A 27,498-nucleotide genomic window follows, 5' to 3' on the forward strand; every position below is an offset into this window, starting at 1 on the left:
CGCAAAAGTGACTAATTGGAGCATGATCATTATTGCTTCCATGAAAAAAATGGGCTCCCTGAAATGAAACTTTACTCGAGGTTTTTGACAATTTCGCATTCTTGACTAGAGTGGACCAAAGGCATGAAGAGTAAGCAAAAGTGCTTCATTATATATATGTAGGATATTCTCACAAGCAAAATTGACTAATCGGAGCACGATCATTATTGCCTCCATGGAAAAATGGAGTCCCTGAAGTGGAACTTCGGCTAAGGTTTCTTACAATTTCACCTAAAATTTTTGAGGTTTTTAATATTACATTTGGCCCCCTTACCTTATGAAATGATCATAATAATTTTAATATATCAATACCTTCTAATCTTGCGTTTATGAATGGATTTTACACAATTAGACATTGAATGGAAACAAAAACGGGGTTCATTCATGAATAATCAATTATGTCATAAACATAATTTTAAATATATTATAACTTAATTTTAGTTTTGCTTGGGAGATCTAGAAATGAATAGAAAAAAGATGTGAGTTAAGGGTTTAAGAAGGACGAAGCCGGCGTTGGTACTTCAACATTTGAGGGATAGAGTGTTATGTTAATGTAGTCAATGAATTTTTTAAAAAAAATTTAATAGTGCTAATTTTTTTTTTCATTTAGCTTGAGGTTTTAGAATTTACAGACTGATGGTAGTGATAGTCATAGAGATAATGGTAGTACTGATTTGAGAACATGAAAGGTATAGAACGGTAGAGATGAGGGTTGAAAGTAGGTTTATGATATTATACATATTCCCTTTTTTTGAAAAAAGAACTTTTGGAAAAGTAAAATGAACTTCACAATTTCATGAGATCATTTTGAGTTATTCATTCAAAACTTTAACCACTTTATATTTTCTTCCACCAAAATGATAACTTGAAAGGAGATATTTATATAATTTTTAAAACCTCAAGAGAATTAGATGAAATTGTCAAGAAACTACAAGGTAGGTTTCCAAAATTATTCCTACCTAAAATATATTACATGGTTCACGTAATTTGCCGTGTTCTAATCAAGAACAGTGGTTGGCCTCTTTTAATTGCGTACAAAAGTAACCAAGCCTCAAATGAGAATAGACTAAACCGATGCCTAAAATAGCGGCGGGAAAGCAAATCGATCAAATATTCGTCTTTGATATGATGGAGAAAAAGAAGACGCAGAGAGATCTCGACAACGCACAGCGCGCAACGCGACGATGTGAACGGTTGTTGAATACGCATTAGTGTAGATCAAATGACAACACTCCTGTCACATCACATAATATATGAGATAAAAAAAATTGTTGAAAAACTTTTTAATGAATAATAAAAAATTGCTTGCATACCCTATCCAAACACCTTTTTATATTTCCAACCACCTTTTTATCTCACATACATCACATCACAAAAAGTGCTACAGTAATTATTCCAAATAATATTTCAAATAATACCCTATCCAAACAAACCCATTATTATTCCCAATACTTGATTATAAAAATTTGTCCACTTTAATTATCTAACTAAAAAAATATTTTATATTTGTGCCCTACCTCTGATATTTTTTTCCCACTATCTATAGTCCTAGATATCATTGGTGATGGCATAAAGAAAATTTTTTATAGAAAATTTTTTATTTTTTTGATGAACATATTTTTTAATTATATTTATGTTAAATTATTATATTATATGTTTATAAAAAGAAAATATACAGGAGATTCCAAACTTAAAAAAGACGGGAACAAAGAAACAAAGAAGCTGTGCAGCTGCAGTAGAGTCAGTTGATGGGTTATGTTGGTGGTGGCCCAGATTTGGCCAACAAAATTTGTACGGTCCAGATTTAAATATGTGCGGGACTCACGAAATATTTGTTATAGTGTTACTCGTTATTGTTCTAATATTACATTATGTACAAATAATGTTATAACGCGTGCATTTTGCACACAAGCTTAGTGATAGGTAACTTTGCACCATAAATCTGTACGCTGAATGAACTCATAAGTCTCGTCAAGCGATTTGTATATCTTTGATTTACAGCATTCCGTCAGGCCAATCATCGTGTCATACTGACCTGTCCGCTAAACAAAGCGGTCAAATACGTAAATTTCAGCATTCATTCTTCCTCCCGTAGAGCGACTCAAATTTTCCGCCATAGAATGGTCCATATTAAGCGTGCCGACGATACCTACAATTATTTAACGCCTTCAAGAATAGCAAGAAGGGTAAACAGCATTCAATGTCTTGCATGCACAGAGCATATATAATGTTTCATGTACGGGGCTATTGGAAAAAGCTCGCCCGTTAATGCCTCAAAGGTAAATAAGATTTTTAAAGGGGCCATGACAAATCATATATAAAGGAATTAGTTTGGAACTTTCCAATCAAAATTAGGGGATTGAGTAAAGTTTTGAAAACTTTTGGGTTTGTTTGGATAAAGTATTTTATTTGAAATATTATTTAGAATAATTACGGTAGCATTTTTTATGACATGATATATGTGAGATAAAAAAGTGGTTAAAAAAATAAAAAGATAGATTGGAAAATGTGTTTATAACGTAAGCGAAATATTATTTGAAAAGGCCTTGACCTTAGAAAAGGAGACTATGGGCTCCCTCTCATAGATTCCATTTTTATTTTGTTTTTCTAATAAAATCTCTTCTAAAATTTTTTAGTGAAAGTTCTTTATTTCTCTTAGAAGTTCCTAACGAGAGTCGTAAGAGTTCTTAGTGAGATTTTTTGTAGTTTTTTTTTTCTTATTTTGTTATTAAATTTGAATTTATTTCAGATTCGATTATCAGATCTGAAATTTTTTTTGTTTGAATCTTGGATCCATGTCGACAGATTTCATCATCATTATTGAAATGTAAAATTGTTGATTAGCTGATCAGATAATTGTCACATGTACAATAGGGAGTTATAATGATAAATTTCTTGTATTTCTTAGAGTTGTTCATAATTTTTTAGATCTTTATATCTATTAAATGTGGTATTTCTACCTCATGTTTGTCCTACCATTAATGCAGATTTATATGATGTAAATTAAATCAGTGCAGAACAATTTCTAACAATTTAACTAATGAAATTCACTTTTTATTAAAAAAAAAAAGTAAAACTTTGGGTATCAGCCTCTTTGAGCAAGCCATCATTCATATTGTTAAGTAAAAATAGGGACAACTGAGAGAATATTTCCACGAATTTTTTAAAGGGGGAATTGTTCCTTTGAAGAAGGGGGAGGGTTGGGTTGGGCGGTACGGGGGAAGGGAGTGTAAGTGAGAGGTCTCGGGTTCAAGTACTCCTGCTTACACAAAAAAAAAAAAAAAAAGAAAGAAAGAAAGAAAGAAGAAGAATAGTAAGCACCGTTTCTGAAATGAAATGGCGACAAATTACAAGAAAATTCATCATGACACAATTGCCATGACAGTACTATCTAAGAACCTTCATGCATACACTTGCAAAAATATGACAGCAGAATTACCAGCCATGGAGCTGGAATCCCAGGTGTCTTCTTCTATCATGCGCTATGATTCGATTCCATGTCCATGCAAACAAAATATTGCAACTTGTGCGAGTTGCCACTTGCTACGTTCATTGAACTTTTCAACAAAAGCAAACAAAATTGATGAGTAAATCCTTTGCTTCTATTTCATATCAAAAATAAAAGGCTTGCCCGGTGAGCTGCATCTCATCTGTCCCCAGTCGCACTCACTTTGGTAAGTATCGTTGAATTTGGATGTGCCAGTTCTGTCTCTGTTTGGAGCAACTAGAGAAAATGTCGACATTTTGGAACAGTTGGAGAAAATGTCGACATTGTTTCAAGATCTTTTAATTATTCGAAGTTTGACGTGAACCAGCATAATTTGGGACCATTTCTCTGGGTCTGCATCGAATCTTTATCATCTCTGGGTTGCCACATAAAACCATTTGACATCACTCTGATGAAGGCAGATCTGCTCAAGTTAGAAGTTGACAATGAGCATAAATTGAACGAATTTTTTTTTTTTTTTTTTAACACCCATACATGAGTTTATCAATTGTCAACGTCACTACAGCATATTGAAATCTCTATCCCATCTACGGTTTTCAGCAAGACAGCATTTCACTGCAGCATTTCGGTATTTGGCATGTTCCAAGTCCCAGAGACGTCTCCAATCCGAACTGAATCCTGTAGCTGTACCAGGAGCCGATAATTGTTGTTCCTTCCACCCGCTCACCTTACTCCAAATCCAGTATACTTTGCCGCACCTCAACTGGTTCACTCCTTGACCTGAAGCTGCTCCATGAATATCAAGAATTGATAGAATAGCTTGAGCCTCCTCTATTGAGGCCTTTGCAAATAGCAGACAGACAGTATCATGATCAGCAACTGGGAGGTGAGAAATGGAAGGTACATCGTCTCCAATTTTGATGCCCTGCAAAAACACCACATTTGCCAACCTCCTGAAATAGAGGTGAAAATGCCTCTGCACACATTACAAAATGATATGGCGATAATGGGTACAGGCAGCGAAATTTACCTAGAGATGATAGCTATATGTAAGCACAAAAAAGCCTAGTAAAAAGTGTAGACAAATAAATTCTGTTTGGATTAACTATTTTTGGGGGTATTTTTGAAAAATTTTATGTTGTTCACCTCTTAACTGTATAGAAAAGAATACAAAAAAACGAACAAGGAAAGGATATGCACTCTAACTGTAAGATGATAACCGATGGCCTTGAGAATAAAAAGCAAGACAAGCAGGGAAATTGGACAAAGCTGTTACAAAAAGGACATTTAAGGGGCATGAAATTAAGTTGGAGGTCAAGCAGCATAGTGACATAGGGAAATGATAGAGGCAGAACATATACAACAAGCATAGAGATAAAATCTTACTGAGCGTTAAAAGATGTATGAGATAAAAAAGATAGCACATAAATACATTGTACAGGACCAGTAAGCTCCAAAAGAAAAGAATACCTAGCCCAAAAATAACAGAAATGGTTGATAAGTATTACTATGAAGTAAAAATTCTGGTAACAATACAACTCACCTGATGAGTATTAAGAATGCAGGGGAAAACCACATAGAATAAATATGTCCCCAAAAATTAGGGATAAAAAAAAAGGAATTAGAAGAGGTTTCTACAGCAGGTACAAGTTTTGATTTCCTAAAACTAAGGATAGAGCCAGCCCATAATTCATTCCACTGGGAAAATTTCTTTTTCCCACTATTTGAGATGCTGCTGTCCCTTGGTGTGAAAGCTGATATTTTTAATTGATTTATTTGTTTTACCCCCCCTCCCCCAAGTCACACAATGGAGAGTTTACTAAGGATTTCTCCTTTAAGCAGGAAGGAATCATAAGCCTGGGGAAGGGGTCTTTGGCAAATGCTTCAAGCAAGCATACTAAAAGCATAATAACAGCAGCAACATGTAAAATGCAGTATAAGAAGAGATGAAGAAAATTTTTTTTCCCATTAAATGATTTGCTCCCTTGCTCTCTAAAACTAATATTTTTTTTCATCCCTCCAACCATGCAACAAGGAGATTACTAAGCATTTGTCTTCTAAGAAGGGGGAATCCCGAGCTTAGGAAAAAGGGTGTCTTGTTAGGGTGGTTATCTAAATCTAACCACTGGTGAAAACCATCACCTTTAAACCCAAGATCTGTATGGCGATTATTAAGAAATACATTAACTGTAAAATGGCGGAAGCGTACCTGAATCCATATTGATAAACTTGATACTTGAATCCCTAGAGATTTGGGGTGGCCTTCCAGGTCAACAGGTATTCACCGATCCTTTGAGAGAGGCCTTTAGTTTCTCTCTGGTATCTTTCCTGACGATGGGATATCAGGGAAGAGGTATTTTGTGGTATTAGGGAATACGACAACTAAAACGATGCCTGTGACCTGGGGACCATAACCCTATTTATAGGTAACATTCCTGTTACCTTTGGAGCCCTATTTCAGCCCATCATTGAAATAGGAGCCCATAAGTTTCTACACATAAAAGGGCCCACATCCTACTAGATACATTAAATCCAAACTATATTTGATCACTTTAATTGGGTTTAACCTTAATTGACAGTTTGCAATACATAATTATTCACATATAAGTCCAATGTTGGATTAAGGATCCAACAATCTCCCACTTGGACTATATGTGTAACCTTATAATTATGTTTTGCAATTAACCGTATGAGCTCAACTTTACTGTCATTATCACAATGTATCTGTAACCAATTCGGTCCATCAATTACACCAATATAGGATAAAAGCGGCCTTTATTACAATTTCGTAACTCGACCCATCAATGGTCACATATATCAATGCAATTGAATGACATGAATTATGATGTGGATGTGTAGCATGGAAATTTCATGTAATGTGATCAAAACATGCCTATTTCCAACTGGTCCACCTTAAATTTTATGAGATCAAATCATACCAAAATTAGAGTGCAAAAAAATCCAAACTTTATTTATGCATAAAATATCCTTAAATCCTTAATAACTGAAAAATATCATAAGAGCATTTAAAATAACAAACTCCCACTAAAACTATACATCGTTTAATACGACACCCATATGAGCAGTATGCTCATGAAACATTTTGGGTGGCAATCCCTTAGTAAGCGGATCCGCAACCATAGAGTTTGTCCCGATGTGCTCTATTGATAACTGTCCATTCTGCACTCTTTCTTTAACAGTCAGGAACTTGATATCTATATGTTTAGATTTGGTCGAGCTCCTATTGTTATTGGAATATAAGACTGCTGACTTATTGTCACAGAATAATTTGAGTGGTCTTTCAATGCCATCCACTACACGTAATCCTGTGACGAAATTTCGCAGCCAAATTCCCTGGTTGGATGCCTCATAGCAAGCTATAAATTCTGCAGCCATAGTGGAAGATGCTATGAGGGACTGTTTAGCACTCTTCCAGGATATGGCACCTCCAGCCAACAAGTAGACATAGCCTGACGTTGACTTCATAGTATCTTTGCATCCAGCATAATCGGAATCAGTATACCCAATGATCTCCAACTCATCTGACTTCCGATACGTGAGCATGTAGTCTTTTGTTTTCTGTAGATACCGTAAGACCCGTTTGGTTGCTTTCCAATGATCTAATTCAGGATTACTCAAATATCTACCCAACATCCCAGTAATGTACGCAATATCCGGACGCGTACATACTTGAGCATACATTAGACTCCCTACTGCTGAGGCATAAGGAATCTTTTGCATCTCTCTTTCCTCAAAAGCATTCTTGGGACACTGCTCAAGACTAAATTTGTCTCCTTTAGCCACTGGAGTGTCACCTGGTTTACAATTTTGCATGCCATACCTTTTGAGAACCTTTTCGATATAGCCCTTTTGTGATAGTCCTAAAATACCCCGAGAGCGATCACGGTGTATCTGTATGCCTAACACAAAAGATGCATCACCAAGATCTTTCATCTCAAAATTCTTAGTTAGAAATTTCTTGGTTTCATGCAATAGACCAATATCGTTGCTGGCAAGCAAAATATCATCAACATACAATACCAGAAAAATATATTTGCTCCCACAGAACTTATGGTATATACAATCATCCACTAAATTCATCTCGAAACCAAATGAGATGATCACCTGATGAAATTTGAAATACCATTGTCGAGACGCTTGTTTGAGCCCATAGATGGATTTTTTAAGTTTGCAAACCATATTCTTTGGATCTCCTGATACAAAGTTTTCTGGTTGCACCATATAAATTGTCTCATCAATGTTACCATTGAGAAACGCTGTCTTTACATCCATCTGATGTAACTCAAGATCGAAATGTGCCACTAATGCCATGATAATTCTAAAAGAATCCTTTGAAGAGACTGGAGAGAAGGTTTCTTTATAGTCGATACCTTCTTTTTGTGTAAATCCCTTAGCGACAAGGCGAGCTTTGAATCTTTCCACATTGCCTTTCGAATCCCTTTTAATTTTAAATATTCATTTACAACCAATGGGTTTCGCACCTTCTGGCAATGGGACAAGATCCCAAACATCATTGTCCTTGATGGATTTAATCTCCTCATTCATGGCATCGATCCACTTTTGAGAATTTGAACTTTCTATGGCTTGACGGAAGTTGATTGGATCATCTTCCATCAATCCAATGTCATCCTCATGTTCTTGGAGAAAAACAATGTAATCATCTGGCACTGCACTTCTCCTTTCTCTAGTGGATCTTCTTAATGGCACTGGTTCTTGGAGAGGAAGAGTTTGTTCTTCTATAACAGTTTGTTCTTCGACATTGTCTTGATTTGTTATGTCATGATCTTGTTCAGGAATAGGGTCCAAAACAAGATCAATGACACCTGTGGGAATATTAATATATTCCTCTTTAAAGACAATGTCCCTTACTGTATTTTCTCCCCCAAACTCGACATCCTCAAAGAACCGAGCATTTGCTGTCTCAAAAATTGATTTAGCTGTGGGATCATAAAACTTGTAACCTCTGGATCTTTCAGAGCATCCAACAAAATAACAACTAATCGTTCTTGAGTCCAGTTTCTTTTCATTAGGCCTGTAAGGCCTTGCCTCAACTGGACACCCCCAAACATGCATATGCTTTAAACTGAGTTTTTTCCCTGTCCAAAGCTCATAAGGGGTTTTGATAGTTGCTTTAGTTGGAACTCTATTAAGGATATATGCTGCAGTCTTAAGTGCTTCACCCCAGAGTGACTCTGGTAAGGTAGAATGACATATCATACTCCTTACCATATCCTTAAGCGTTCTATTTCGTCTTTCAGCTACACCATTCATAGTGGGTGAACCCGGCATAGTGTACTGTGGAACGATACCGCATTCCTCTAGGTATTTAGCAAATGGTCCTGGACGTTGTTCACCTGAACCGTCATATCTACCATAGTACTCACCACCACGGTCAGATCTGACGCTTTTAATTCTTTTGTTGAGTTGATTCTCAACTTCAGCTTTAAAATTTTTGAACACGTCCAGTGACTGTGACTTTTCAGAAATGAGATATATGTAGCCATATCTTGAAAAATCGTCTATGAACGTTATAAAATATTGTTGACCATTCCATGCAGATGTAGGAAATGGTCCATAAATATCTGTATGTATAAGTTCTAAGACGTCTGAGGACCTATTGGTTTCAAATCTCCTTTGATTGGTTTGTTTCCCTTTTATACAGTTAATGCAATCATCAAAATCTGTAAAATTCAAGGGGCCGAGAATTTCATTTGACACAAGCCTTTCCATTCTCCGTTTGGAGATATGTCCAATCTCTTGTGCCATAATGCAGCTGAATTCTCATTGGCTAATTTTCTTTTAACTCCTCTAGTACTCAAATGCAGAGATTCATTAAATGAGGTAATTGTGTCAATTAAATATAGATTATCGTAGTGCATTAAAGAACCAGAACCAACCAATTTTGAATCATGAAACAATTCAAAATTTTCATTTCCAAATGAACAAAAATAACCAAATTTGTCCAAAGCAAAAATAGAAATTAAATTCCGTCTAAAAGACGGTACAACAAATGTCTCATTGAGATCCAAATAAAATCCGGTCTTTAACAATAATCTAAAAACTCCAATTACCTCAACTTGAACTGTTTTGCCATCGCCCACGTAGATATATCTTTCACTATCATTAGGCTTTCGGCAATTCAGGCAACCCTGCATAGACACACTGATGTGAGTTGTTGCACCAGAATCTAACCACCATGTGTGTCTAGGTACCGAAGTTAAATTAACCTCAGAACAAACCAAATTACTATATTTCATTGAAACAAGGCGTGTCAAGAGCGTACTAACTTCAGCCTTTTCGTTCTTGACAAACCTTTTTTCAATGTCCTGAAGGAACTCTTTAGCGGTTACAGTCGTTTCTGACATTGTTCCCCTGAATGCTTTTGGAACGGCCTTTTTAATGATCATCAGACACAAGCGATTTGATCTCTCCCACCTCTCATTATTTCTCTTTTCATCAGAGGTACTCTGATCTGTAAGAGGTGGGGGTGAATCATTCCTTAACGCAAGGTCGAGATCCATTACTCCAAGTACTATCAAGAGATTTTCTTTCCAGGACTTGAAATTTGTGCCATTCAGCATAGGAATATTATTGATATTGGAAGTAATATTTGTAAGATCATTCGCAATTGAACAGAAAACATAACATAATTAAAACAAGCTCACATAAATCAAAACAATAATAAATTTAAATAATGGTAGTCCCATCTCAAGATACCGATATTCCATTAATATTTCGTCTTTGGACAAAAATATTAACTAGTGAGTGATATCTTGGTGCAGTAATAAATGCTGATAATAATAACATGTCGAAAATAAATTTTCCTTTGGGCCAATTTATAAATCACATGTAAAATCCAAATAATTATCACGCATTTATTACCACAAGTACACATGTAATTTCATTAAATATTGACCTTCCTTTGGGCCGATCAATATTCATAAAATTACTAGTGCCCAACTAATTATATTTTAAAATAAATTAATTTCCATAATAGAGGTCACTTTGGTGGCATATTATTTCAATTAATTTATTCCAAAATATATATAATCATACCAATATTCAAATTTAAAATTATCCAAATAAAACAAAAATTTTGATCAAAGTCAACTTTGGTCAACTTTGGTCAAAACGTGGTCAAACATGGTCAAATTAATTAAATTAAATCATGACTTATTGGACCAAAGGTCCATATCCATAATTTGACCCAAAATTAACATCCAAGCCCAAAATTTTTCTTGAAATCCATAAGTACTTTATAAAAATTACACATTTAATGGGCCATACATATGGATTTTATAGGGCTTAAATGTCCTATTTAACTTTATTAGGGTTTACTTAAATTGAAGAAAACCCTAATTTCCTTAACATACATATATATGGAAATCTATTCTTAAACAAGGAATCAAGCCAAACAAAACAAAAATAACAACCAAAGTCCAAATATAGCCACATATATATATTTCAACAAATTTGCTCAGAATAAGTCCGAACAATACTTATCCCATTAGCCAAGAATCAGGCATGAATTGTTAATATAATCTTCAAAACTCAAAAGTCAAAGTAGGGGACAACAACTGTGAACTAAAAATTGTTAACATGAAATAAAAACTAACTTGTCCATAATGGTGGAGGAAAGGACAAAGGACTTCCCGTGGCCAGAAGACAAATTAGCTTACATCATCACTTGATTCATGTTTTAAGTAAACAATTTCAAACAATCGTATGAAGACTTATGTCTCAAAAGCATTGAGATTGTTGGAAGAATTTGACCGAAGGCCAAAAGCATCACAGTTCTGACCATGAATTTGACCGAAGACACAAGCACATAAATTGCATCAGACTAGCAGTTCATGCCTATTGATTACGCAAGCATTCATGAACATAAAAACCGTATGAAGACTCATCCAACATGGGAGCAGAACCCACGGATTCCCTTTTTTTTTTTTTTTAATGAATCAGAGGCCGAAAAACCAAAAGCATGCGTGGGTTCTCAATCAGCCGTCGGCAATTATAAAAGGGATCCAATTATCAACCATCAGCAACCAAGGCTTGCAAATCACTAAATCAGCCGTACAAATTTACTGTAAATAACTAAATCCAAATTATTTCCTAATAATCAACCATATGGGCTCTGATACCACTTGTTAGGGTGGTTATCTAAATCTAACCACTGGTGAAAACCATCACCTTTGAACCCAAGATCTATATGGCGATTATTAAGAAATACATTAACTGTAAAATAGCGGAAGCGTACCTGAATCCATATTGATAAACTTGATACTTGAATCCCTAGAGATTTGGGGTGGCCTTCCAGGTCAACAGGTATTCACCGATCCTTTGAGAGAGGCCTTTAGTTTCTCTCTGGTATCTTTCCTGACGATGGGATATCAGGGAAGAGGTATTTTGTGGTATTAGGGAATACGACAACTAAAACGATGCCTGTGACCTGGGGACCATAACCCTATTTATAGGTAACATTCCTGTTACCTTTGGAGCCCTATTTCAGCCCATCATTGAAATAGGAGCCCATAAGTTTCTACACATAAAAGGGCCCACATCCTACTAGATACATTAAATCCAAACTATATTTGATCACTTTAATTGGGTTTAACCTTAATTGACAGTTTGCAATACATAATTATTCACATATAAGTCCAATGTTGGATTAAGGATCCAACATGTCTGGCAAATGCTTGGAGCAAGCACACTAAAGGCATAATAACAGCAATAAAATATTAAATGCAGCATAAAAAAAGATGATAGACCATAAAAATGGTAATAAACAAACGAGAGAGCAAGACAGGAAGGAAAAGTGGGAAGCGCTAAAGTTAAAGATGGTAAGCAAAAAACAAAAGTTAAGAATGCAGAAGAAAGCCACAGACAAAAGATTACCAGTAGCAAGCACGACGATGGTCAGCAATTTTTTTACACAAGGGGAAAGAGGAAAAAACTTCAGCTGGCATCATTATCAATAATATAATAGGCAAAAGCAATAAAGTGCAGGGAGTTGTGGGACTGAAAGCAAGTAGATTAAGAAGATAGCAAAAAGGAGTTATGAGAAAGTAATGCAGCTGGAAAGAAAGAACAGAGCTAAAGAAATGAGCAAATAACGGTGACCATCTCTTCCACCAAATAGAAAGTCACGTGTGGAGGAGCACCTTGGAGGACGACGAAAACTTGCAAGGTGTCCAAGCAGCTTTTATCTAGTTGTACAACGAATTATTTGTATTGACATTTTGGGACATTCAATGTGTATTTTTTATTAACTTAGGCCCTGTTTAATACCAAATTCAGCACTTAAACTTAATGAATTCAGATTTTAACATATTCAGATTATTTAATAACAAAAAATTGAACATATAAATTAATTAAGTGGCGCTGAATTTTCTAGGCAAAATTTGTTCCCAAAATTAAGTAATAAACTATTCACTTATCACTCAATGTGATATGCATCCAAATGTATTAAATTTAATATTTAACAATTCAATAACTTAATAGATTTAGATTTCAAATTTCAAATTTTAGATTTCAGTTTTCAAATTTCGATTTTATTTGAACGCACCCTAAGTCAATTCACAACTAGACACTTACGGTTCACTAATGGAAGAGGGTTCTTTGTTAGAGATTTATTGACTTTGAGGGTTGTTCGGTAAAATGACCAAACTTCAGGGTTTAATTGATAGTTTGGTCAAACCACGAGGAGAGTTGATGTAATTAACCCTAATTCTAATGAAAATACTTAAATTCAATAAGGAAACTCATAAAAATGTTGCTCAATTGATTTGAAACATCTATTTCAACCTATGCAAACAGATATTCAACCCTCAAAAAAAAAAAAACAGATATTCAACCTATGCAAACGAAAAGCGCTGCTCACTTTGGTTTGTTTTCAAATGCAGAAAAATTGTGGGCTCACTCTATCCGGATGCCAAGATCAAATTCGTCCATCACTGTTTTTTTGACCCTATCAAGCCCATTCTAGATCAGGCTCCAAGCCGCTTGTAAATGGGTATGGATATGGATAGGGAAAGGCCACTCTGGTCGGCCTGTAATTCTTTTATCACATTTTGAGTCGTAGTTTTGGGTTGGACCGTAGTAATAAGAAAAATGTTCTAAGTGTAACCGCTAGATTTAGCACTTTAACGCACAACCAGAAAAATTGGGTTTCCGATAGGCAAAATATTGGCGCCTTTTGTTTTGTAGCCGATGAGGCGCAATGGGAAAAAATAAAATATGCAGGAGCTGATTAAACTTATTTAAATTTAATCAGAAACCATTTTGTATTGTCAGATAGTAAAATTTTATCATTATTTTCTAAAAACTGCACTACAGGAAATAATTAATATTTTATTTGTTGATTTAATAGTTTTCTTATTTATATGCGTGAATTTTTATGTTTTTCGCTAATTAACTGTCTTTTCAATAATTAATGGCACGAAAATGGAAATTACAATGGTTTAGATCATCTTTAAGGTGTAAGAATAGACGTAGGTAGGGGTGTGAATCGAAATCGAAATCGGTAAATTCGAAACTTTGAAATCGGAATTTTTCGAAATTTTGGTATCAGAATTTTCAACCGATTTCGATTTCAAATTCACCAATTCCGAATTCGAAAACGAATTCGAATTCAGAATTCGGTAAATTCCAATTTCACCGAATTCATGAATATAAAAATTATTATTATTATTATATAAATATTATAGTACATATATATATATAAAATATTATATATATGTGTGAAAACGAAATTGAAATCGAAATAGGAATTCCGATTTCACCGAATTCATGAATATAAAAATTATTATTATAATATAAATGTTATATTATATATATATATATGAAAAACAGATTTGAAATCGAAATAGGAATTCCGAATTCAATTTCGATTTCGATTTCGAATCAGAATTTCCGATTTGAAAAATCTCATTACCGAATTCGACCAATTCGAAATCGGAATTTTTCAATTTTGCACACCCCTAGACGTAGGGTCAACAAATAGTGTTATATTGACAAAAAAATAAAATAAAATTTTACTACCTTTGATTAAGAAAAGGATTTAAACAAAGAAAAAATCATTCCTTTCTTGTTTTAAAAACTTAATCATTGATAATCATCGAATTATTTTGTCTTTTTTTTTCCAATATTGTTAGGTCATTGTTAGCTTTAAACCTTTCATTATAGATTTGTTTCTTCGTAATTAGGCGATAGTTGCTTTCCAACTAGGGGTGTCAATGGGGTCAGGTTCGGGTCGAAATTAAAAATTCCGGACCTGGACCCGTTTTAATGTAGTAGACTCGAATCCGACCTGTATACTAGATGGGTCTTGATCCTAGAGTTCTGGAATTGGGTCTAAAAGGTTCAATTTTAAATTTTTCAAAATTAAATCCAAAACCAATTACAAATTCAATCTCCAAACTTAAACAAATCAAATTACAAACCTAAATTACAAATAACTCGCAATAGTCAATCCAAAATTAACCATAAATCAATCTACAAAATCATTACTAAATTGTTAATTTGGTAAAAGAATGTATTTAAAAATATTTATATTTTATAATTATTAATATTGTTTGGATCTGGGTCGAATACCGGTCGAAATCATATATTCCGTATCCGACCCGTTTTTTTGTTAGAGTAAATTGGTTTGCATCTGGGTTTTGGGTATCGAAATTATTTTTCAACCCACACCCGAAAAAGTTTATTGGATCTGGGTTGGATCCGGGGTCCAAACCCGACCCGTTGACACCCCTATTTCCAACCCCCCCCCCCCCCCAAAAAAAACATGTACAAATAAAATAAAGGAAAGTACCTTGCACAGCTGCTCTCAAAACCTAAGAAATTGCAACGCACGCATGGATAAAAAGTTTTAGCAGTATACATCCGCAAAACCAGTACACTTTGGTCAACACTAATATCAGCTACCAGCGTCTGATTAGGATTTTAAGATATCTTAAAGTCTTGGGGAGTAACATTAAATGCAAAGCTTTTTGAAGACATGGAAAACATGGATGTGGTAAGGCCTGTTTTCTAAGTATTAGTCAAAAAACTACTCTTTCATTCACTTCTGACTTCTGCTTCTGGTTTAGTCTTGGCTTAAAACCAACTGTAAAGAAGTAACCTTCAGCAGTGTATACTTTGTTGGTCTTCAAAAGACATCTGTTATATTCTTCTCTTGCTTCTTTTGTTTATTTTCTTCAAGAAACACACTAGTTGTACAAACTTTTTATCCCAATATGGAGATTAAACGATTTATATGTGCCTTGTTAGAACCTACTAATTCTGTCAATTACTGATGCAGATACAGACACAAAGGGGGTGTGGTCAAAATCATGGTAGACGACTTGCAATTTGCAAAATTTGCCATCTCTACAACCAAATCATCAAATTTAAATATCTCAAGTTTTTTCTTTTTTTTTTTTCCTTTTATCCATCTTTCCTCGTGGTCTAGTGTCCAGAGTTCACACTGGTTTTGATTCATATTTTAATGCATCTGAGTTGGCGTCAATATTTTTGGGTCAATTTGGTTTGCTGGCCTTTAATCGGGAATCCTGCAAAGAAATCAGTCAGAACTCAGAAGATCCTCCATTTGCCATTTTTATATTTGACAGCTTCCAGGCTAAATCATTTTGGGAACCACAAAACCAAAACGGTTACAGCTGCTTTGGCATGAAGAATTCAATGATGGTAGCTGCAAGAACAAATTGAAGGTAATATATATAATGGTAAAAAACAAAAAAGCTCATTGTGATAAACCTAATACACAGAAAAGCGTCCATGGTTTTAAAATATACAACACGACCCCTCATGCTTTGAACTAAATTGTAAAGGTGACGGAATCCGTTAAAGTTAACGGAAATGGACAAAATGACCAAAATACCCTGATATAATTAAGCAAAAGACAGCTCAAAAAAATCATTTGTTTTATTTTCTAAATAGAGAGAATTGAGGGTTAAGGGGTAGAATAGGTATATTTGATAAAAATTAAGTATAAATTTTTTTTTTACATTCCAATAAGTCATTTCCGTTAAATTTAACGGATTCCGTCACCTTTGCAATTTAATTCAAAGCATGAGGTATCGTGTTGTATATTTTGAAACCATAGGGGGCTTTTCTGTGTATTAGACTTACCACAGGGGACTTTTTTATTTTTTACCCTATATATAAACAAATAAACAAGATAATTAATTTAGTAAATTGGGAGAAATGAGAACCGACTAGTACAACGCAGTGTTATTAAACACAGTTCGGTCTGACAGTTTAATCGATCAATTCGATGAATCAGCAATTGAGCCGAACTGGATCCTTAATTGAATCGTTTAAGCAATTAAATCGTTGACTTGCCAACGGACCGGAGATTCAATTAGTCAGCCAGGTGAATCTGCAAGTCTTGTAAGGAACTTGAGTTTATATATTGTTGTGGAAAAAAATTTGAGAATATGCTAAAATAATGCTAAAATTTTGTCGGCGGTTGTACATGTCGTCTTCTTTTTGTACACAACTGAGGTCATGATGATATACAATAGAAAAGCAGAAAAGATAACTACAACTATAAAGGTCCACAATAATAATAATTACTAATAAATGCTGATTATACACAGTCCATTATCTCCAGTCAATGAAATCAAAGAAGAGCTTTAATTATCCTACACCCTCAACAACCCAAAAAAGGAGCTATAAACTAAAGCAAGCAATTTTTTCTCCATCACTAAATAGGTGGTCACCAATCGATCTTAATTAGACAATTAGACAAATGAAACCAGATGAAAGCAGACCAACTAACACACTCTTAATTAGACAAATAGACAAACTGAACCAGATAAAAGCAGCACTTGTTCAGTGGCTTAGAAGGTACTTTTTTCTCAACGCAGGAATCTATAGACAAATCTCTCCACTTAGTTTCTAAAAAAAACTTCCGAACCCAACACTCCACAAAAGTAAAGTACATGAACAAACATCAGACATGTCATAATAGCAGTAGTATTAATATCTAAAAACTAAAACCATTTACCATTTTCAGTTTTATGTTAAACAAAGATCTAATAATCAGCTTTCTTTCTGTATTTGCCAGACCATCCAGTCGAGTCCATGTTCAGGCAGTCCCGCAATGAACAGTCAATACTACTACTGCTGCTGCTGCTGCTGTAATGCAGGCCAGTGTCAGCACGGCGTCGTCTTTTATCACTTTAAATCAGTTGATGACTTGATGCCCTCTTCTTCTTCTTCAGTATTTCTTAAATCCAATCCAACAAGAACCTCTCATTTACTGTTTTCCCATCTCATCTATTCTGTCCATTTCTTCCACATCCTCCACCTCCTTGTCTTGAATCTCTTGACACGTCTTCATCCACGATTCAACCCCTAAGATACTCCAAATTAAAAAATCACAAACAAACAACCCATCAAATTAAATTATTCAGAAAGATCAGGCCCTTAAAATGAAATAATTGTCTCCTGCACTTCAAAAAAAAAAAAATAATTATAAAACCCCCCTTAAGCAGCCCACCACTCACTCCTCCCTCTCTCTCTCCTGTTCTCCTCTCTTGCTTTTATCTTTGCTGCTCTCTTTCCAACCCTGCATTCCACTATACAAAATCTTGGCACTCTCCCTCCCACTCAAGCCTCTTTACTCTATTGTTTTTTTTTTCTCCATTTCTGAAGAACAAAAGTTGCACGATGTTTGAGGAATCTGTGTCAATCACTATACCTTCGATCTGGGCATCCATGAACAGCTGGTTTACTCCTGCTGTTCTCTTTGTTCTCCTCAATCTTATGATTGGTACCATTGCAATTATTTCGACTTTAGCCAACCAGAAACAGCACCACAACCATCAGCACCAGCAAAACTCCCAAAATGATCTTCATCCTCAACAACCCAAGCTTGCTAGATCACCATCTCTTCTCCAGCGTTTGAGGTCCATAAATTTCTACCACTACAGATCCCATGATTCTAGTTCAATTGCAAACCATTTCAAAACCACCCCAGATTCAGACACCCATTACGGTTTCGAACGAACCCATCAACCCCAAAACCTCGGAGAGTCTCACTCCCAGTACATTTTTGAACAAGCCCATCAACCACAAAACCTTGGAGAATCTCACTCCCAATACATTTTTGAACAAACCCGTCAAGAGAAGCCAGCGCTGTTCGTCGAACGAGTTCAAGAAAATCAGACCCATTACTTTTTTCAACAATCCCACGAAGAAAATGAGCAGGGAACTGGAACCCATTTCGCTTTTCAGCAAACCCACGAGGAGAATGCTGAAGAAAACGGAAGCCGCTTCCATTTTGAGCAAGGGCACGAGGAAAATGGAAACCGTTCGGATTTTGAGCAAACCAACGAGGAAAACGTTGAGGACGAAGAAGTGCAGACCTTGGATGAAGTGTACAGTCAGCTCAAAGGGCCGGGTCATGTTGGCAGGTCAAAGCCAGATACTAAGCCGATCGCCGGTGATGTTCCGGCGAGGCTACCGACAAAGATGAAGAAGTCAGCGAGTATGGAGTCTGCGTTTAAGCACTTGAAGGAGGAGGACATTGTGGAGGCTCGCCGTCCGGCGACTGTGCGAGAGACGGGTACCAAGTCGACTGAAGGTGACGACGGGTTTGATGCTAAATGTGATGTTTTCATCAACAATTTCAAGGAGCAGTTGATGTTGCAGAGGATGGCTTCTATCGTTGGGAACAAGGAGATGATTGGTAGAGGGAGTGGAAAGTAAGGTTGGGGTGATTAGTGGGGGTTGTTTTATAATTTACTATTAATTTTGGGGTTTTTTTTTTCAGAAATTGAATGGGTCAAAATCGTCAGTGAAGATGGTTTAATGCCTTTTTTTTTTTTTTATTGGAATTCCATCTAATGGATATAATGCTACTGTCTGTCTTTGTTGGTTGAAGATTATTTGGTCACATTCTCGCACGTTAATTTGTTGCTGGCAATTATCGTGTGGTTCTTGGGCATTTTGGCCTTCTGCTAGTACACGAGAAATGGTCATTGTCAAGAAATATTTTAGGTGTCTGGATGAGGATTGAGATATATGCTGAAGGGATGTCACTGTGGTCTTCATCACCAAGTAATTCATCAATGTTTAGGTGGTGGACTTATTCTGCCTAGAGATAAATCACTTTCATATATTGTTGATCTAGTGCAGCAGGCAGGCAGGCTGGACTAATTTACTCAAAATTGCAAATGCCGTCTTTTTGTTGATTTTCCTTTGACAACCGTCTACCCCTTAAACACACCCCAATAACACCCTAAAACATATTTAGGTATTCTACCTTGTTTCGATTGTGGTTTTTTGCTTAAAAAAATATTTTACGTTTCTCGTGAACACGTTTTTTAATTATTTTTTTATTTCATATATATTAAATCAGTATAATACATTTTTTTCACGTAACTCCGCTCCTAGTGAAGCATACTTTTCTAAGGTGTTTGCTTAGTTCTTTCTCTACCATTGTAAATATGCAATGTGTTGTGGCTGTTTTGGGAGAAAAACGATTGAAGAGGTAGGGATTCAAAATTACTTGGAGGAGGTTGGTGGATTTCTTGATTCCCTTTTGGGTTGTGGGATCATGATGGTGGGTAGGGATCAAGAATCTAGAGCATATGCTGATATACCAAATGGTGAGGTTTCGTAGGTGTGTTGCACTTGCACATGATGGGGTGCTCATCTTCAGTACACAACTTACACATATGTATCCAGGTTATGAATCTTTGAGATTCCTTTACCCTTTTCCTATGTTTCCATTTTGGAATTGTTACTTTGTTACAAGTGGTGAATCTGTGCTTGATGTTTCGTAGCTACAATATATGTAAATCTTTTTCACTTCAGTAACTTCTCTCTTTTTATATGGCAAAGATTTCTGGCTGTGACTAGGACCTGAGTGAAATGCTGACCGCTAATGAGTAACAACATTTATCATGGAAAAAATATATTTATTTTTTTTCAAAAAAAAAGACCATCTATTTATTTTTTCTGGCTGGTTTATTGCATTTGGATGCCATGTGGTTTGGCCATATTCTCATTGCATAGGGAACTGGGCACAGAAAGCTGTCAATGAAATTGTCTCGGAATGGTTTTGTTCATTTGAACACAGTGCAAATTTACATAAAAAAAAAAAAAAAAAATTTAGCAATGCTAGGATAATAGTTTAGTAGTGCAACCCCCTGCGAGCTTCATTCAACTCTTCCTCCACCCCACCTAACAGCCTTTCCGGTCCAACTATAAGCCACCATTTTCCAGTAGTTATCCCCTTCGTCTATCTTCCCTCCACTGTCAATTGTTCCCCAACTCTCCAGCCAGGATTTTAGCAAGAAATGCAAATGCCCCTGCTGCTCATCTGCTCTTCTTCCCTGTCTCTAACCTTCCACACCGTCCATCATTATCTGACAACAACCTCACCTCTTAAGTCTTCGCATTGTCCATAAGACCAGTACAACAATATCGGCCCCTTGTTGAACGGCGGTCTTGTCTCTTCACCATGGTATTTATGATTATATGACCAGAGTTGGCGCTTCCGTCTTCTTTTTTTTTTTTTTTTTTTTTTTTTTTTTTCCACCACCAACGTATTCATCAACTACAAAAACACAACTATGGTTCCCTTTTTGCCCAAGCCACAATGCCTCATATTTGTAGAGGCCATGTGCTCCAAACAATATATATAAAACCACCTAAAAACTCAATTTGAAATGTTTGATATTACCCTTACTTGTTTCATTTAATTACATGGGAGCAAAAGATAATGGACGGATTACCTTGCCTCCTAACATTAGACAGGATGAAATATAAACCAGTGTGTTTATGTCCAGTGGCAGATTTAAGGTGGGGGCACGGACTCCCCTTAAATTCCTACAATATTCATAGAATTTTGATATAATTTCAAGTGTGTCTTCGGAGTTTTTTTATGAAATAAGTGAAAGAATTACGTGGTCATTTAAATTGGTTCATGAACTAATATTCTAAAAGGTTTTGTGGGTCACAAAATTCCATTTGAATAAGTTCAAAAAAAGTTTTTCATTTTAACTTGTAGGTGAATATTTTTTTACTTAAAAAACTAAAAAAAAAAGTAGGTAAAAAATTTTAGTGTTACTTTTGCCCCTATTGAAAATTTTTTCTGGCTCCGCCACTGTTTATGTCACTACAATTTTATCTCTGTGTGTATCAACATATGTATATGTCATTAAGGACTTATTCATTCTTGGTTCAAAATACATTCTGAGGGTTAAAACGTTTTTGAGGCGTTCTTGAAACTATTACTAGTTTTTCTCTTATTTCAGAGTTGACAAAAGCCAGTTTTCAAAAGTGGCTTTTCAGATGCTTTTGGACCACCTTTCTTTGTCCTTTTCAAGACTTCAAAAAATATATATATGTATACATATATATATTTTTTCAACTTTTATGCAATTATTTTTCTATGAGCAGCCAAGATTCACTTGGCAGTGGATGATGAAGAAAGTGGTAATTACATTTCAATGAAGGGGAACTCAAGGCTACTCACCTCTTTTCTTCAGGGAATTTTGTTTGGAGTTGGGGTCGAAGGTCACAAGTTTTATATGTACCTAATTACTGACCAAATGAAACAAATCCAAATGTTGGTCTTTTTAGTGTCACTCCATTTAGGCTACAATACTAGAAGAAAGTAGAAGCGACTAAAATGGGGATTAATTAGGAGGGGGAAATCCCATGAACAGACATCTTACCAACCATCTAATCACTTGTAAGTGGTAACAACCAGGGAATATGATTCACCAATTAATTATGTGCATCTAATCTGTCATCAAAATGTTTAATGCAAGGTTCTTTAGATCTTAAGTAATGTGGATGACAAGCAACACAAAAATAAATTAATGCCGAGTACTTGTTCTTTATCTAACGTTACATGTTCTGGTTTGCAGATGCTATGTTCAAATACTCACTCATGAGTTGGTTGGTTTTTCCAATTCTTCACGGCAACGTCTTCTAGAGCACTTAGATAAGCTTTAGCCTTAGCTAGTGGAGTTTTCCATTATAAACTTCACGTTATACTTTTTACTATTTTTTATTTATCTAAATAAAATATACCAATAAATTATAATTTCATAGTGACTTTTTAAAAGAATAGAAGTAGAAGTATATATGACAATGGGTAGTTAAACATAAAAGAATAGAAGTAGAAGTGAATTTTTTTTTTTCGGCACCAACAGTTTTGTACTTGAACCCTGTCAGATGAGTTTGTTTGGATAGTGTATTATTTGAAATATTATTTGGAATAAATACTATAACACTTTTTATGATGTGATGTATGTGAGATAAAAAGGTGATTGGGAATATAAAAAGGTAGATTGGGAAATATGTTTGTGATGCAAGCAAAATATTATTTAAAATAATTGAGGTATCCAAACACTCCCATTAAATATTGTTCCGACGGATATATTCTGAGTAATTAGCCTAGTAGAGAGCCATGTCATATGTTCTACTAATTAAAAAACTCAACACCCCAGGAAAATAAAATAAAAATTGAAAAATAAATAAACAAAATAGAATTTTGGAATTTGGGTTCTAAAATAAATATATATCTGATTGCGCAATTTGTCGGGAATCTGGAACTCTTAGTCGCTGTTAGACGAAGTCAACAGATCAAAGAGACGATTAGTATATCGTCAATCATTCAATATTCAATGACATCAGTCATTTTCATTGAAACATGCAAAAAAAAAATGTGTTTGACAAATTTCCAGTGTTAGTTTCGGATTGTGGAAAAATATAAAGGCCCCCATCAATTCTGTTGACTCTTTCGCTTTTGATTACGCTCTATCCAACTTCCTGCGTCAAATAAAATAGAGAGTAAGATATGCATACGGAATCTTGAATGCGATGGCAGCAGCAATAATTCTGCATCTCCTGAAATTATCGGCCCACTTTACGTGTGTAAGTTAGCAGTTTAGTAAAGGGGTTTGCAATTTTGGGCTCAAGCGTTTCAAAAATGGCTACAGCCCTTTGTTTCAGTTGCTCTTCCAAGCCTAGTACTGTTACAGATAAGGATTTCTTGCCAGGAAGACGCAAAGCTGGAAAGATTATTGAAAACCTTGACGTTGGCATCAACGTGAGGAGTCCCATTTCAACCGGCGATTCCCCGAACATGACTAGAGGCATGAAATCCTCACTTGAACAACGTAGGAGATTACTGAGTTGTGTAGACTCGGGTTGTTTTGAAAATGCGCTCCATGTGTTTGAAGAAATCACTAGACCAAGCACGTTTATTTGGAATGTTTTGATAAGGGGATTAACAGATAACGGGTTCTATCAAGAAGCCATTGATTTGTATTACAGGATGGAGTGGGAAGGAGTTGGGTTAGACAAATACACTTTTCCTTTCGTAATTAAGGCGTGTGTTGGGTTATTTTCTTTGGTTGATGGACAGAGGATTCATTCCAGGGTAATTAAGATGGGGTTCGATAAAGATCTTTACGTTTGCAATTCCCTTGTTATTATGTATTCAAAGCTCGGCTGCATAGAGCAGTCGGAGAAAATATTTGCAGATATGCTGGTTAAAGACGCGGTATCTTGGAATTCTATGATCAGTGGGTATGTTGCATCGGGCGACTGTTTGAGCTCGTTGACTTGTTTCCGCGATATGCAGGCAGCACGGATAAGTTGTGACAGATTCTCTGTGATCAGCATTCTTGGTGCTTGTTCTCTTTATGGTTGTTTGTTGAAGGGAAAGGTAGTCCATTGCCAAGTAATCAGGAGACAACTGGATTCAGATCCCATGATCGAAACGTCACTTATTGACATGTATGGTAAATGTGGACTGGTAGAGTACTCTGACAGATTGTTTAATAGGGTCTCTCAAAGAAGTGTAGCTGTTTGGAATGCTATTATAGGAGCATATGGTCTTAATGATGAACCCGTAAGATCTTTTTCTTGCTTCGAGAGAATGCTAGAGAGTGACAATTTGGACCCTAATGCAGTGACATTGATAAACCTACTGCCATCCTGTGCAAGAATGAGAGCTCTCGTGCAGGGTAAGTCTATGCATGGTTTTGCCATTAGAAAAGGAATGTTTCCTCATGTAGTATTAGAGACTGCACTACTTGACATGTATGGGAAGTGTGGTTGCCTGAATTTAGCAGATTCTATGTTTGTTCAAATGAAGGAGACTAATCTGATATCATGGAATGCAAGAATCGCGGCCTACGTACAGAGTGGTAATGAAAAAGGAGCATTACATGTTTTCCAGGATATGTGCAGTGAACATCTTCACCCAGATGAGATCACATTTGTGAATATCCTACCTGCCTACGCTGAAATTGCCTTACCAAAGGAGGGCCAGCAAATACATGCTAACATCATAAAGTTGGGATTTGATTCAAGTATTTTCATTTGTAATGCCTTGATTTACATGTATGCAAAATGTGGTGATATCCAGGCTGCACAGCTTGTTTTTAACTGCATAGTGTATAAGGATGTCATTTCCTGGAACACGATCATTCTGGCCTATGGTATTCATGGATTTGGAGAAATTTCAGTTCGATTATTCTCTGATATGATGGCAGAGGGCATCAAACCCAATGGGAGCACATTTGTTTCACTTCTAGCATCTTGCAGTATTTGTGGCATGGTGGATGAAGGCCAGAATTATTTTAGTTCAATGAAAAAAGAGTATAATATTGATCCTGGAATAGAGCACTATGGATGTATGGTAGATCTTCTAGGACGCAGTGGTAACATTGACCTAGCCAAACATTTTATAGATGAAATGCCATTGGTCCCAACTGCAAGGATATGGGGATCTCTTCTGTCTGCAAGTCGATACCACAGAAACATAGAACTTGCTGAACTTGTCGCAGACCGTATTTTGTCATTGGAACACGATAATACTGGCTGTTACGTGTTGCTTTCTAACATGTATGCTGAACTAAGGAGATGGGCAGATGTAGAGCGCATAAGATGTTCCATGCAGAGCCAAGGGTTAAGGAGGACCACTGCATGCAGTTTGATCGAGTATAATGGGAAAGCTCTCCAAATCACCAATAATGATTGTTCGCATGCTGAGGCCAGCATGATTTATGACGCATTAGATATCATTTCAAGAAAGATAGGTGATGACCTGCATGTTTGTGGAGTGTTGAAGTTCAAGCCACCGGATCTAATCAGAAGAAGAGCACATTCTACAATGTACCACAGCGCAAGGTTGGCAATTTGTGCTGGTTTACTATCCACACCGGTAGGAACTCCCGTTCTTGTTAGGAAAAACGTTAGGATCTGTGAAGATTGCCATAATGCTGCAAAAATAATTTCAGAAATGACAGACAGGGAGATAGTGGTGGGGGATCCAAAATTCTATCACCGCTTTAGTAACGGGAAATGCACTTGTAAAGATTATTGGTAGCTATTGTCTAGGTAAACAAGTTTTGTATGCATAAATTCCTTTCATCATTAAAATATGGATTTGTACATAATGTATGCTCCATCAAGTTTCTACATAATATATGCACTTCTTGGATTGTTGTTTATACATATGTTACGTCTTTTGCAAGAACAGTACAAGTTTGACAATTCTCTCTGTATGTTTTCTTTTCTTGTATCTTGAAAATGTATGATGCCAAATTAGCCAAGGGCTTTTATAACATTTGGTATGCCTTTGTTTATATCGCTGGAAAATAGACACAAGCGGGAATAAGAATTGCCAGGGATATATAGAACTTTCTGTGCTAAAAATATCATTAACTAAATTAGGTCTTACAACTGACGGAAGAGGGAAGATTGAATTATACCATCTAACTCATCTAACTCCGGTGTAGTTTTGAGAACTAAAGATTCTTTGTTACGATAAGTTCTGCACTGCTAGAAACAAAACTCTGAGCTGACGCATGTGCTGGCCAGTCTTTGATTTCTGCAATCATCTAAATCACTGGTTAAAAACCCTTTAATGATGATCCGTGGTTGCAGTTGAGGATAATCTTGAATCACAACGGTCTTGAATGCATGTTTTTGTCTACTATCATTGTCTCAAACTCTGCTGCATGTATCAAATTCGGTAGAGTAGCATTTTGTCACATGATCTAACTGTAACTTTATCCGGGTTCAATTCATTTCTCCATTTCCTATTTACTTTGTTCTCTTGTTAGTCATTTGATCGTAATTGTATATTTTGTTCATCTCCTCTGAAGAATTCTCGGATTCATCTGGTATATACATTTCACCACAGCATTCTCAATCTCCTTATCAAGAAGCCACCCAGCCTAACAACCAGTCTTAAACCTCAAGCTGATTGTTAGAAGCTGTGTCTGTGCAAGTGAAGAGGATAATGTGCATAGTTTACTCTAGAACTAGAAATTAAACATTCTTCATCAATGATTAAAAGTACAGCTCTTTTCGCAGCGCAAACCTAGAGGTAAAGCAATGACTGCGTCCACAATTGGTCGGTAAAAGTGCTGATTGCTGTAACCGTCCAAAAAGGAAAAAAAAAAAAACGAGTAACATTCAAAGGCGAAAAGCAAAGCACTAGATGCTGCTCCCTTCCATCTTCTTTTTGGTATAGCTAATTCAGGCTGTGATCATTCTAATGATGTACAAGCCATGCCATGTGTATCAAGAAATGAAAGGTACAAAAGCGCAATGTCCATATGTGAAATCTAGTGACAATTAATATTGAGAAAGAACATCATAGATTTTGTAAGAATGGGCAAATGATATTGGTGGAGTGGGCTCAAATGATTAAAGAAAGCCCTCCCTACCCCAGCTCTGCTCTGAGTACCTTGCTTGGCCCCAAATCCAGTAGTGTCTCCTGTTGGTGGTGGGGCGTGAAGTGAACGAGCTGAAGATGATTGGGTCTAATGTGATCATTGGAAGTCTCTTGTGGATTCATTTTCTGTTTGTTCTTGTTCAAGCAGCAACAATTAATTGATGTTCCATAATGAAGTCATCATGTTTTACTTAACCAAATTTATTGACAGTTCTGTCATAATATGCAATACATAGGCATTTTAAATACCAAGAGTTAAATATCCCCG

General features: G+C 35.9%; 3 protein-coding genes across 6 annotated transcripts; 2 read left to right on the forward strand and 1 right to left on the reverse strand.

The window, feature by feature from the left end:
* Positions 1-3,349: 3,349 nt before the first annotated feature.
* Positions 3,350-12,663, reverse strand: LOC113779845. Of its 4 annotated transcripts, XM_027325590.1 has the most exons (3): positions 12,404-12,663; positions 4,022-4,440; positions 3,350-3,935 (listed from the first exon to the last, which is right to left on the reverse strand). In XM_027325590.1, the coding sequence occupies exons 1-2, from the start codon at positions 12,475-12,477 to the stop codon at positions 4,047-4,049; spliced, it is 468 nt and encodes a 155-aa protein (XP_027181391.1). In that variant the 5' UTR covers positions 12,478-12,663; the 3' UTR covers positions 3,350-3,935; positions 4,022-4,046. The 4 variants fall into 4 exon arrangements, 2 of the variants coding, with proteins under 2 accessions (XP_027181391.1, XP_027181390.1); XR_003469492.1 differs by having other exon boundaries at positions 3,350-4,412; XR_003469491.1 differs by having other exon boundaries at positions 3,350-4,463.
* A 5,521-nt stretch (positions 12,664-18,184) lies between these two features.
* On the forward strand, positions 18,185-19,225 carry LOC113780802 (pathogen-associated molecular patterns-induced protein A70). The gene has a single exon (XM_027326581.1). It carries the CDS (start codon positions 18,185-18,187, stop codon positions 19,223-19,225), a length of 1,041 nt encoding a protein of 346 aa, XP_027182382.1.
* Positions 19,226-23,460: 4,235 nt separating this feature from the next.
* Positions 23,461-25,938, forward strand: LOC113781375 (pentatricopeptide repeat-containing protein At4g35130, chloroplastic). The gene has a single exon (XM_027327294.1). The coding sequence runs from the start codon at positions 23,466-23,468 to the stop codon at positions 25,872-25,874; it is 2,409 nt and encodes an 802-aa protein (XP_027183095.1). The 5' UTR covers positions 23,461-23,465; the 3' UTR covers positions 25,875-25,938.
* The last annotated feature ends 1,560 nt before the right edge of the window (positions 25,939-27,498 follow it).

This window comes from Coffea eugenioides, chromosome 8 (genome assembly GCF_003713205.1).
Source record: "Coffea eugenioides isolate CCC68of chromosome 8, Ceug_1.0, whole genome shotgun sequence".
NCBI lineage: Eukaryota > Viridiplantae > Streptophyta > Magnoliopsida > Gentianales > Rubiaceae > Coffea > Coffea eugenioides.